General features: G+C 40.1%; 2 protein-coding genes across 2 annotated transcripts; one reads left to right on the top strand and one right to left on the bottom strand.

The window, feature by feature from the left end:
- Nucleotides 1-2,549: 2,549 nt before the first annotated feature.
- On the top strand, nucleotides 2,550-3,975 carry LOC133712243 (cell number regulator 10-like). The gene is made up of 4 exons (XM_062138355.1): nucleotides 2,550-2,697; nucleotides 2,809-2,880; nucleotides 3,441-3,650; nucleotides 3,744-3,975. Exons 1-4 carry the CDS (start codon nucleotides 2,625-2,627, stop codon nucleotides 3,797-3,799), a joined length of 411 nt encoding a protein of 136 aa, XP_061994339.1. The 5' UTR covers nucleotides 2,550-2,624; the 3' UTR covers nucleotides 3,800-3,975.
- A 3,851-nt stretch (nucleotides 3,976-7,826) lies between these two features.
- LOC133711805 (uncharacterized) lies at nucleotides 7,827-9,155 on the bottom strand. The gene has a single exon (XM_062137898.1). It carries the CDS (start codon nucleotides 9,153-9,155, stop codon nucleotides 7,827-7,829), a length of 1,329 nt encoding a protein of 442 aa, XP_061993882.1.
- Between the last annotated feature and the right edge of the window lie 4,046 nt (nucleotides 9,156-13,201).

Here is a 13,201-nt window from a genome sequence, read left to right as displayed (position 1 = left end):
AATCGTGAAATTCATTTTGTATAATTAAAACCATTTTACTTACCTATGGACCGTAATTGATCAAGTCCATATGATTTTAAAACAAATATTTATTCCATAAATATTTTCACACAATTACGACAAAATAAGGTAAATAAATTTATTCGGTTCGTAATATGAACCACGTGAGGTTTACTCACCTCTAAATTCCCGCTGCGTCTTCTTAACAGCTCAAAAACAACGATCCGAAATCGTTCACCAATCAATCCATCAACCACCTAGTCAAACACGATCTTAACTTAGAAATCATTCATAGACCACACATATACAGAAATCCAACGGTCGGATTCTAATTTAATGATGATCCAACGGTCAGATCAAATTTATATGATGATCCAACGGTCGGATCCTCACGGATCGCCCTTAGGATCATCCTCCAAAATTATCACGAAGATCCAACGGTCAGATCTTCCTGAATCGCCCTTACTAACATCTCCACAAAATTATATGAAAATCCGACGGTCGGATTCTCACGAATCGCCTTCCGAATCACTATTTCTCAATTATACGAAGATCCAACGGTCGGATCTTCGCCCGTGACCTCACAAAGTCACCGGGACAGTCATACGATCAACATACTAAAATTTGAAGTAAAACCGATGGTCTGATCTTCGCAGATCGTAAACCGAAGATAAAACGTAAAAACCGTAAATAGTAACGTAAAAACGTAAATCCACTATTTACCAACTTTTTCTAACATAACCTTGTAATATATCAAAACGCTCGTATGGATGCATAGATCATCGCCTAGATAATGAAAACTCGAAATATGGTCTGATGCGCCGCCACAAGCGGTGGTCAGTGGGCGGTCAACGCGGCGGTCAACGCCGGTCAACCACCTCAGATGGCAAAGTGACCAACTACAAACTGGTTCAAAATGAAAGGGTGGTCGACTTCCATACCTGGAGCTAAGCCTGGTTCGGCCTAGATTGTCCTAGATCAAGCGTTGAAGTTGGATTAATCCTGTGCGTCCGATCAGATTTCAGATTAAATCAGGGACGTCGAAAAAGTCAAACCATGATCTAGCGTTCTATACACAAAATCGTGATGAAAGGCTTACATGGGGATGATCAGCATGAAGAGGAGATCACGAAAATGGGAACGATCGGCCCATGCAACGCCGGAATCGGGGATTTCCGGCCGGGTCGGGTTTGCATGGCTGGGTGTCTTCGATCTCCATCTGGGAGCAGCGGCGATGCAAGGGGAGGCCAGAGGGAGGCTGTGCGTGCGACGGCGAGCTCGGGGAAGGCCGGGTCGTGGCCGGAGGATGCCGGAGGAGAGAGAAAAGTCCGGGTCGGGTCGGAGAAAACCCGCCGGGTCTGACGAGAAACAGAGGAGAGAGAACGGAGAGGGCTGGGGGCTTTTCCGCAAAAAGAACTTTTTTTCGTCCTTAAATGAAAATAAAATCAGAAAATTTCCTATTTATAGACAATTCCCAATTTTCAAAAATTCATAACTTATTCATACGAACTCCAAATATTGCGTTCCACATGTCCACGAACTCGTATCGACGAGCTCTACAACTTTCATGAAGGAAGTTTTCCCAAATTTTGAACGTATAAAAAGTCAACTTTGTTGACCCCCTAAAAACGTTCGTTTTCGAAAATAAAATCGTTCGAACTAATTCCACAACTTCTCCAAGCTTCGTACTCGCTCCTACTATCGTGAAATCATTTCTAAAAATCCATGGAATTTAATTTGGATTTTTCGGGGTATTACAATCTGCCTTCTTGAATGATGAAGTCACCAACTCTTTCCACGAGAAAAGAAACAACAGCCTCAGCCATATTCTCTTCGATCGCCAAAAAGGAAAGCAACTCAAATCAGATTCAAGTTGCAGATGGATGATGAAGTATCTTATTACGAGTTAAATGACAAGTCAATTATATTGAAGTGAAGTCTTCTTCCTCAATTATTTGTCCAACAAAGTGAGATAACAGCCACAAGACTTTTCCAATACCTGATCCTGCCATAGCCACACGAATCTTTATCTCTTTGTTACTTTTTGTTTTCATTTTCTTTAATTTCTTTAATATATAAACTGTGAAGTTTTAAGTCAAGTGCACATACAGCCGTTTAAAAACGGATTCACATACTGCTTAATTAATAATTACCAAGGTTGAAATGCAGGAAATTTGTCTGAGGACTGCAATTGAATTGCCTACATATGGTGTTAATTTAGTGTTTATGCATAAACCCTAATACAAAACTCAAAATACTTAATCTCAAATACATCACTTTATACACAAGAAAACAATATCAAAACCAAAAAAAAATTAGTAAACCATTTCTGTTTTCTAAGGGAGGATTAAGAGAAAATGATGAAGGTCCTGATAGTGACATGGCCAGCTAATTGAACGTATGCAGAATATTAACAAAGCCTGTCCTAAAAGTCCTAACTTACTATGTATACCAAACAACAATGAATATGTTATTCAATTAGTTCCCGAGCGAAGTTCCCAAAGACAAATTGTAATCAATGACATGAACTATGAAGTACTATAAATAACAACTTAATCTTAAGTTCTGTTCTCATAATGTAATGAAGTTGCATCATTTTTCTTCACCAATTAGTTGCTGAAAATATGACTATTTTCAATCGCGTCAAGCCCGAATGGTCTGTGGGCCTTTGTCATTGCTACAAAGATATCCCTACATGTAAGTATATATCTCTGTCCCTCGTTTTTTCTGTGCTGAAAATTGATCAACCCCTTAATATGAACGTTAAGAAATTGATGGTGTTGATCATGTAATTATGTATTCGTCTAGGTTGCATAACATGTCTTCTTCCATGCGTCACCTTCGGTCGGATTGCAGAAATTGTAGATGAAGGACGAAGTTGTAAGTCTCGTATCATATACTCACATACAAATTCTCTATATTTGTGTCCAGATCGGTAGATCGATTGACTATATATACTTGAATTTATAATTAGAACTAAAGATACAATAGGGCAACAGAAATGAGATGAAATGAGCCTAATTAGAGCTTCATGCTCTGGGCCAATGACCTTTGGTGCCTATAGATTCACTACATATACTAGATATCCAAATTAGAACCAGACATAAAGCAGGGAAACAAAGCAAACAAAAATGAGAAAAAATAAGACCCAATTTTAATGGATACTTGGTACATGTAATAGGCGGCCCTAGGTGGCCTCATTATTAGCCAAATCTTCATATTACATTTTCGTTCCGGACAATACCGCATGTTATTTTACCCACCTGTTAATTTAGATCTTATTACATTCAAACAACCAGTAATTTTGAACTCAAATAATAAATAAATCATTTGATAAACAGAACATGTAATGTAAGACTATCTAATGTGTTGTCGCAAAAATTAACCATAGAAAATTGTATTTCTATATCATATTAATGGAGCTTGTAAATGGTGCTTAGCATGCTTTAACCAAGGCTGCGTGTATGGGTTGTTGATGATGGTTCAATGTCAGTGGCTCTATTCATGCATCTATAGAGAGAAGCTGCGCAAAAAGTTCTGTTTACCCGACCAGCCATGTTGTGATTGTTGCGTGCATTTCAGCTGCGAATTATGTGCCCTTTGTCAAGAGCATGCCGAGCTCAAAGCTAGAGGTTTTGATCCCTCCAAAGGTATGTGCAATTCTTCATTAACAATACCATTGTAATCACGTTTATCTGTGAATTTAATTTTGTTATTAACTACATAATGTTATCTTAATGTAGGTTGGAGTGGGCGACCAAATGCCCTTCCAAAGATGCATTTCTCCATGTTTAAATAAAAAAAAATAAAAAAAGCATCGAAGTACAGGATCCTCCGGAGGAATGAACAAATTAATAACTGTATTTCAGTAGTAAATTAAGTCATTTTTAATTTGTGAAAAATTTTATACGCCACCTTATAATGTGGTTTCATTCAGACACAACAGCTTAGCTATATATACTACTTGCAGAATAAGTAATCGGAATAGTTAGATTAATTCTATTTCCATGCATAATCAATTTTGTAGCTGATTTGGGACTTGGGAGGTTTATTACTTGTTTTTACCAAGCAAGCAATGCAGGTTGTACATGAATAAAGTTTTTACCTGATTCATTAATTAAGATAAAGAATCAATCTCCTTTGAGGACAAGCTGAATCTCATAGATTGGCTATATATGACAGTCAGTCATTTTGACACAGAAGTTTGGAATAAGTAGAGGCAGCATATATATATATATAACACAAATCTGTCGTCAGAAAACATATCAACTACAACTTTAAACAAACCGATAAGAATTAAGTTGGATATTTTGAAATGCATGTGTAGGAGGTGGTGGCACACAACGACCAATCCTGAATAGAAAGAGCAATAAGATACGGTGATGCCCGGACACAAAATAAAACTTTAATTTTGGAAAATAAGTAATTTATTAATGAGTACCTAGTCTTTCATCAAACGTAATCCAGATTACAAGTGAAGGGACGTGTTGGAATGTTGGATTTTATCGAGCTTACTAAAGAATAATGTAGGCTTCCTGAGGTGACCGGCCGGCCACCACGTATTTTCACCTATTGGGGATCCATCTATTTACCATCATTCTCATCCAAGTAGATGGCAAGTTTTCGAATCCTATAGCCTATGTATCAATTGCTTATGATGGAAGGATAAGAATGATGCATTGACTCGAGAAATACAATTCTCACATAACATTACGCATCCAACAACATTTGAAGCCCTCGAAGGAGACTCGAAATTAGTTATTGTTTTTTTTTTTTTTTTTTTTTTTTTGGGAAAGCGAGAGAGGGACTAACTCCTCGTCCCCTCTCGAAAGTTTATTAAAGAAAAAAGGAGAATACAAACTGGCTGGAGGACTAGACCAAGGCCAGCCATGGAACAATACACAAAAATTCTAACCAACAGCAAGGACCATCAAAAAATTACATCCCAAGATACAAAGAGAAAGAAAGCAAAAGGAACAGCAAAACAAGGACATCATACCAAACAAGGACTAAACCATTAATCAACAAGGAAATCTATAGGCCGGCCATGAAACAAAGTCTCGACCAAAAGCAGAAGACAAAAACTGGGGCAACGAATCCCATCTGTGAGTACCTTCATGAGATGCACCATAGTTAGCTAACACATCTGCCACAACATTCCCTTCCCGAAAGATGTGAGTGACACGTAACTGCAATTGTCTCGCTAAAACCATACCGTTTAGCCACACAATGCGCAGCCTCCAAGGGACAAGAGATGGGGACGCAAAATATCTAACCACTACCGCTGAGTCCGTCTCAATCCACAAATGGCGCCAATTACGTGACCTAGCCACCCCAATTGCTTCCAGGAAAGCAAGAACCTCAGCATCAAGGGCACTAGGAACTCTTACCCTCGAAGCAAAAGCATGGACAAAAGCACCCTCAGCGTCACGAACGATACCACCATAGCCAGCATTGTCCGCATCCTGAAAAGAACCGTCGGTGTTAATCTTGACCCAAGGGGGAATGGGAGGCGTCCAGGTCACTTTTATGAAACGAGGAGCGGTTGCTCTCAAAGATGAAAGTAATAAGATATTAAAAATAGGATAAGTTGAAGTTGGGGGAGAATGGACAAAAGCCATACCTGCTGACTCTTTCAAGGTCAATAAGAAAAAGCGCATGAACCTGATGAGGTTGAAGGTGCCACCCTCATGTCTCAACCGATTCCTTTCTGACCAAAAACACCAAAAAAGATTGCATAGAGTGATGCGCCAAAGCAATTTCACTGAGGGAGAGAGATAAGAGATGAAGGTTGATGAAAGGAGCTGATGTATAGAGTGTCGTTGCACGGAAGGGAACTTGAACATGCTAAAACACCACCTCCAAATCACACTCGAAACCATGCAACTCCAACAAAAGGTGCTCCCATGATTCCCCAGCTGACCCACAAAAGCTGCATTTAGATGGAAGGGCCACACCCCTCCTTTGTAGCCGCTCATCATTAAGAATCTTCCTGTGAAGAATCTTCCAGCTGCAAATGCTCTTCCGTGGTTGTATTGCCTTATGCCAAATTAACGAACCCCAATGTAACTTAGGAAGCGAATGGGACAAGGTGCCATACGCATCCTTAGCCGTTGGAACACCCGATGAAGTATCGGACCAAACAACCTGGTCCCTCATAGGCTCGAAAGGAAGGGTATGAGAGGTGAGAACAGCCGCAACATCAGGAAAGGCCTGGAGGAGAAAATCTGGCAAATCCCATCTTCCATGCACGATGAAGTCACTGATCTTATTGTCAAGTTGCCCCAAAGTTTGGGGATCCAAATGAAAAGCCTCACCTAAGACTTCCCCCATCCAATTATCTTTCCACAACCTTATCGAATTGCCATCTCCAATTATCCAACGAAGCTTGGAGAGTAGAACTCGCCAAACTCTTTTCAGACCTAGCCATACTGAGGATTTTTTGTAGTAAGTACAAGGTTGTAACCCATCTGAAAGAAAACGAGCATGAAGAAACTTTGCTGAAGGTGAAACGTTAGAAACGACCTCCCACCCACGTTTAAGTAGCAAGGCTTGGTTTAACACAAAAAGGTTCTTTAGGTTCAAACCACCTCTTTCCTTAGGTTGACATACTTGATCCCAAGAAACCAAAGCTCCTCCATCTTTCAATGGATTCCCATTCCAAAGGAAGTTACGAATCCATCTTTGAACCACTTTTAAGAGAGAACGGGGCCAGGCATAGATATGAAAGCTATAGATGAGTAAGCTTTGTATTACAGAATCAATAAGTTGTAATCTAGCAGCTTGAGATAACAACTTACCCTTCCAGGAGCTGAGTTTACAATGGACCTTATCTGCTATCGGACGTAAAAAAGCACTAGTAGGACAACCTTGAAAGATGGGGACTCCGAGATAGCTGAAAGGAAGTGTTCCTAACTGAATGCCCAATGATTGCTTAATGAGAGTCTGCCGTGGACGAGCTGAGGCCCCTAAGAACAACAATGACTTGTTTTTATTCACAATCTGACCCGAATTAGCTGCATATTCCTCTATAAACTCGGTAATGGCCTTAAGGCCAAGGGGGCAAGCCTGCATAAACACCATAATGTCATCTGCAAATAGCACATGTGAAGGAGGGTTGCAAGCACCAGGAGCAGCAATACAATCAATCTCTCTTTGAGAAACAAGGAAGGACAGACCCCTGCTTAACACCTCTTCCACAAGGCAAAAAAGGATTGGTGATAAAGGATCGCCTTGGCGCACTCCTCCTGAACAAGTGAAAAACCCACAAGACTGACCATTAACTAGGATGGAGAGATATGCTGACTGAAGAATGCAATGAACCCACCTCACAAATACCGAGTCAAACCCAAAGGTACTAAGCACTTTGAAGAGAAAATGCCAATCAATTGTGTCAAATGCCTTTGCTATATCAAATTTAATGGCAATATTCCCATACTTACACCGATGGTCAAGGAGATTCATGCATTCAGAGGTAAGAATAATAGGGTCCGCAATTGATCTTCCCTTGATGAAAGCACTCTAATTCTTCGAGACAATCCTTGAAGCAATTAGACGTAGACGATCAGCAATTATTTTGGTTATGATTTTGAAAGAGAAATTTGCCAGAGCAATTGGACGATAGTCACTAATGTCTTCTGCTTCAAGAACTTTCGATACCAAAAATATAAGGTTGGAGTTAAAGTGGGGAAGAATGAACCCAGTTGCAAAGAAGCTTCTAATAGCAGCAATCACATCCTTGGAAATTATATCCCAACAGAATTTAAAGAATTCACCTCCAAACCCATCAGGACCAGGGGAGCTACTACCATCCATAGACTGAACTGCTAACACAATCTCCTCATATGTGTAAGGATTGCAGTAAGAATCTCATTGTCCGCTCCAGTAACCACATGAGGAATGGTTCTTTCCACAAGGCTCGTATCAATAATGCCCTGGTCTCTAGTAAACATGTTTGTATAGTGTTGAACAATATAACTGGCAATGGAATCATGATCTTGCAAAATGGCACTCCCATCAAAAAGAGAGGTGATGGATTTATTCGAGCGACAAATCCTTACCAAGTTATGCAGAAATGCAGTATTACGATCACCATCCTTGAGCCACCTCACCCGGGATTTATCTCGAAGCATGGTGTGCTGCAAAGAAAGCTCCACTTGAAAGAGCGCATGTGCATCATCTTCGCGGCTGAACCTTTCATCAGAAGGACCCAGATTACAAATTTCAGATTGAACCCCATCCAGAGCCTGCCTGGTAGCCTCCACCCTTGTGTGAATGTTACCAAAATGCACTTTATTCCAGTTTTTAAGCATTAACTTCAAGGCACGAAGCTTGGAGCTTAAAATAAACATCGGGCAACCATGGAATTCCAGTGTGGTCCAAAACTCCCGGATTAGCTGGAGGAAATTCGGGTGTTGCAACCACATATTCTGAAACCTAAAAGGAGAATGACAAGGGAGAGCAAATCTTTGGAATGATAGTAAAATTGGACAGTGATCAGAAGTGGACTTTGCTAATGTGCTACACTCCATAACTTGCCAAGCTTCCAACCACTCCAAATTCCCCAAAGCTCTATCCAACTTCTCATCAATACGACGGTTAGACCAAGTGTAGGCAAGACCCTTGGTCGGAATGTCAATTAAGCCACAAACAGTACACATCTGCTGGAAGTCCATGCAGGAGGTTAAATTGGGAGAACCACCACCCCGCTTCTCATGCGCTCCAAGAATGCAGTTAAAATCCCCAAAAACCACCCATGGGCGACCATAAACCTGGGAAGTATTAATCATAGAAAGATCCTGCCAAAGCATTCTTCTCCCAACAATGGTAGTCCTCGCATAGACCGCAGTAATAACACAGAGTAAACCATCCAGTGAACAAGAAAAGGTGATCTGTTGATCTGTGGAAGAAATTACAGTAGGTTGGAGTGCTTCCTGACCCAAAACCCACAAATTTGGTGCTTGAAGTCCACGGTTATTAGTTGTTATAGGAACAAGGCCAAGAGATCTCCAAAAAGACCTGTTGATACTCTCGAGCAGAATAAACGGTTCAGAAAGACAAACAAAAAGAGGACGATGAATACGTACCATGTCTAAGAGAGCCCGCTGAGTGTCATCATTAGCGATTCCACGGGCATTCCAGTAAAGGAGCTTCATTAAAAAAGCTTATGTTTTGCTCCCTTAAGCATGAGAGCACGCCCTGCAACAGACTTTCTACCTTGCACTGACTTTTTACCTTGCACTTTAGCAGTAGGTTTATCTAGCTTCCGAAGTTGTTTTTTAGTTTTTTTGGACACGACTGGTGTAAACTCACCCTCCTCTCTAATGTTGGAGGTTTCACCAATTAAAAGAGAGGCCGGGTCAACCGCATAACAAGAAGGCTCCAAGATTGTTTTACCATTCTCACAATCCCCTGGAGAGGTGGTATCACCAGTAGAAGCCATGCCGACTTCAGAGGCAGTCGGCTCCAACCTCTGAAACCCCGGAGGAACACTATCAAAAGAAGAGGCCTGATCTGAAATTTTGTTGACAAACCTGGTCCGAATTCACCTTGCTGGCCTTCATCACTTGATCGAGTGGAACAAGGTCAACCGGAGCAATCACTTTTTCCAGTACTGCCTGCCTTCCCACCATGTCGTTCTCTATCTTCTGTTTAGAATTCTTACGCGATGCATTACTTTTTTTTTGCCATCGACTCGATCGCTGGAGGGATCGACCACGTACTACCGTTGCATCTTCCATAGGGGGCACCACATTCAACACTTTGCAGGTAGTACTTTGATGCCCAACAATTCCACAATTCAAACAAACAGTCGGTAAAGCCTCAAACTCCACTCCGATAACAATTTGCTGACCTGTAGAACGAGTCACCCGCAGCTGCTGAGGCAAAGCCTGAGAAAGATCCACATCCACTAGAACCCTAGCATACAACCCCACAGTTCGGTTCACCAAACGCGAGTCGAGTTTCAAGGGGACACCAATTCCCCTAGCTATCTCGAACAATGTTTGTTGCTCCCAGAAATCAAACCCCAAGTCCCAAAGTCGAACCCAGACTTGGGCAAATGTGTTCTTGTACGTAGAAGGGGAGAAGCAAGGTGACCATTTAATTAGACGGAGGGCCCCCTGTTGCAAACTAATCGATCCCAGCGACCAGATTTTTTGCATGTCTTCCAAACTCTGAAACTGAAGCATAAAGAAACCCCTGCCAAGGGGGAAGACGGACCAATTGTTGATAGAAGGCCACAGAGCGCTGAGCTACCGCATCAGAACGTGTGACTTTAATGGAGACGCATTTGTGGGCAACACCAAGCGCCCTCGAAATTAGTTATTGACATTGTTAATGGAGTCCACCAATCCCCTTGGAGACTGATCAAGATCATTCAAGACATCAAATTCATCGCTTCAATGTTCTCGTATATTAATTTCAAATATGTAGTTAGACCCTCAAGGCTTCCATCTATTTTAATTTAAGCTTTTGTATAAAAAAATAAAATAAAATAAAACAACATTTAAAGCCCCTTAAAAAAGGAACTATGTTCTCCAACTTGAACCACACGCCTCCGGCCTCTCCACCAACTCATATAACCAATTGTATGCTACATCCTCTGCTCTTTTCCTAAACCTTATCTTTGTTGTGTCAAAGAGATGGAGCCTTATGCAATCCACAGTCGAGTCCCAAGTATAGAAAACATGGTTTTAAGTAACGCAACAAGTCATCATAACTCGAGGCCAACAGGCCCAACACCCATGATAGACCAAACAAGGACTTAAAAATCGAGATTTTCGCCGAAATATCGGCGAAAATTTCGTTTTTTGGGTTAGCTTGATATACCAAGATAATTTCGTGAGAAATTTTCGATATATCGCGATATTTGAGGAAATATCGCGAAATTGGGCGAAAATCACGAAATCTCGTCATCTTCGTCTCGTGGGCCGACAGCCCAAGTTGACCAAATCAACAGCCCAAGTTGACCAAATTGGATTCAAATTCTGGAAAAAGGGAAAACAACAATATATACTATCCTAATTTGTTACGTAATAATATTTGCTATATATATTTTTTGGAAATAGAGTATATAATTGATCAAATAAACACATCCTAAACTTTCATTTAAAATTTTTACGTTTTTCTCCAGGTTTTCATAGTTTCTGTCGATTTTTTATCGATATCGATATTTGCTCGAAATTTCCATCGAAATTTCCATTTTCTGAAGGGTCGATATTTCCTCAATCGTCGAAATTTTAGTCCTTGAGACCAAATTTCATGGTTATGCCCCTACTTCTGTAAATACAACATTTTCATGTATAATATTTCATTCACGCAAGTGTTCTTTCTAGCTAGAATCTCTACGAGTACAATGATAGCTAATGGCAGACGGCACAATGTCGAAGCATGTCATTTCCTAATTTTTTTCATCTTTACGTCCTTTCTTGTCTAGAAAACAGAAAATAAAAGAAAAATATTAGATGTATTTTTTTTTTCCCATTTCGTTTAATCAATGGACCACACTACTCATTATACATTGTGTATTATTAGGTGTCCAATGTTCAAAGAGTTGGTTTAGAAATTACCGATAGCGTCGACCCTTCTACATATTGAAATCTTCTCAAACAGCTCCCAACTTTTAGTCTCATAATAACTCTCATTTAGTGGTGAAGGTCGATGGTGGAACCATTCATATCCGCATGCAAAGCTACTTTTTCATTGCGTGTGGTTAGTATTATTTTGCTCTTTGATTTTTCATAACAATCAAATGTATATTTCAAAAAGTCCTAGATGTCGATTTTAAGGACGATCAGATATTTTCTTTCATTTTGGAAATGAAAGGTCTCCCTCATATCTCATCATTAATTAATTTTGTGATTTCGTGTCTCTCCTCTCTTGTGGCGGAAATAAGTTTGACATAAATCGTCTTCAAAATATCTCTGACTTGATATTGTTGATATGAGTTATATATACCCAAGCAATAGAATCCAAATTAGGGGTGGGCGCGGTGCGGTGCGGTTCGGTTCGGTTTGAGGCCCAAACCGTTTTTTTCGGTTGGCCTATATATTAAACCGCAACCGCATTACAAAAGGGCTGAACCGATTATTTCGGTTACACCATTTTTCGGTGCGGTGCAGGTCAGTTTCGGTTTGGAGCGATTTATTAATTTCAACTAGAAAGAGCGGGCCAAAATCAGGCTTATTTTTACCTAACAATTTCAATAAAGCATAAATAAATTTTGAATGCATTTAGAGTCCACACAAATCGGCAAATATCACCCAAATATCAAGTAACTTGCAGAAAGACCATAGCGACTTATTACACACACACACACTCACACACACACACACACACACACACACACACACACATATATATATATATATATATATATATATATCAATCATCAAGCAAACATAGCAACTTATTACAAACTGAAAACTTAATCAAAAATAGATTTCTTATATATTGAAAACCAACATTTCCATCAATAAAGAAATAATAAATAAATAAAATGTAATTAAAATAAATTCTGTGTGGGTCGGTTTAAATCGGACGGTTTATGACCCGAAACTGCAACCGAACCGCTTTTATACGGTTCGGTGCGGTGTGATCATAAAACGAAACCGTTTTAATTCAATGCGATTCGGGTCGGTAACCGCATTTTCGGTACAAAATGCCCACCCCTAATCCAAATGGTCCAGAACCTCTTTGTGATGATAAACTTGTTTAGAAAGAGTGATCTTTCCCAGAACCCAGATGTCAAGTCTGCAAGCTCACCTAATTAAATGCCGGCACTTTATACACAAGCACACAAAAGCACAACCAGAAAGGCCGAAATATTGACAGAAAATCTCCACTTTTTCATGGCCTGCAGAAACGTAAACCGAATAATCGCAAAGCCTGCTTCTTATTTTTTATTTGGTCGAAACAAAGTGCTCACTTGCTAGGTAGACGAACTTCCCAAAGACAATATCTGATGATCGCTAATATGAACTGTGGACTATATATATAACAACTTAATAATCAGATCTCTTCTCATTAAGTAATTAACTAAACCTGTATATTAGCTAAGTAACTAACTAGCTCACTAGCTCATCAGTTTTCTTCACCAAATAGTAACTTGCAAGCACAAGTTATATATGAATATTTTCAATCTCCATCGCCCCAAGCCCGAGTGGTCCGTCGGCCTTTGTCAATGCTTCAACGATATCCC

The sequence above is a fragment of the Rosa rugosa genome, chromosome 5, assembly GCF_958449725.1.
Source record: "Rosa rugosa chromosome 5, drRosRugo1.1, whole genome shotgun sequence".
In the NCBI taxonomy this organism is placed as follows: Eukaryota; Viridiplantae; Streptophyta; class Magnoliopsida; order Rosales; family Rosaceae; genus Rosa; species Rosa rugosa.
Note: the sequence above shows the minus strand (reverse complement) of the source record. Positions and strands in the feature narration are given on the sequence as shown.

Bases quoted from the DNA above. Each gene is read 5' to 3' on its own strand.
- LOC133712243 (XM_062138355.1), top strand. From the start codon at position 2,625: ATGACTATTTTCAATCGCGTCAAGCCCGAATGGTCTGTGGGCCTTTGT. The intron at 2,698-2,808 runs GTAAGTATATAT...GTATTCGTCTAG, and splicing joins CTACAAAGATATCCCTACAT to GTTGCATAACATGTCTTCTT. The intron at 2,881-3,440 runs GTAAGTCTCGTA...AATGGTGCTTAG, and splicing joins TGTAGATGAAGGACGAAGTT to CATGCTTTAACCAAGGCTGC.
- LOC133711805 (XM_062137898.1), bottom strand. From the start codon at position 9,155: ATGAAGCTCCTTTACTGGAATGCCCGTGGAATCGCTAATGATGACACT.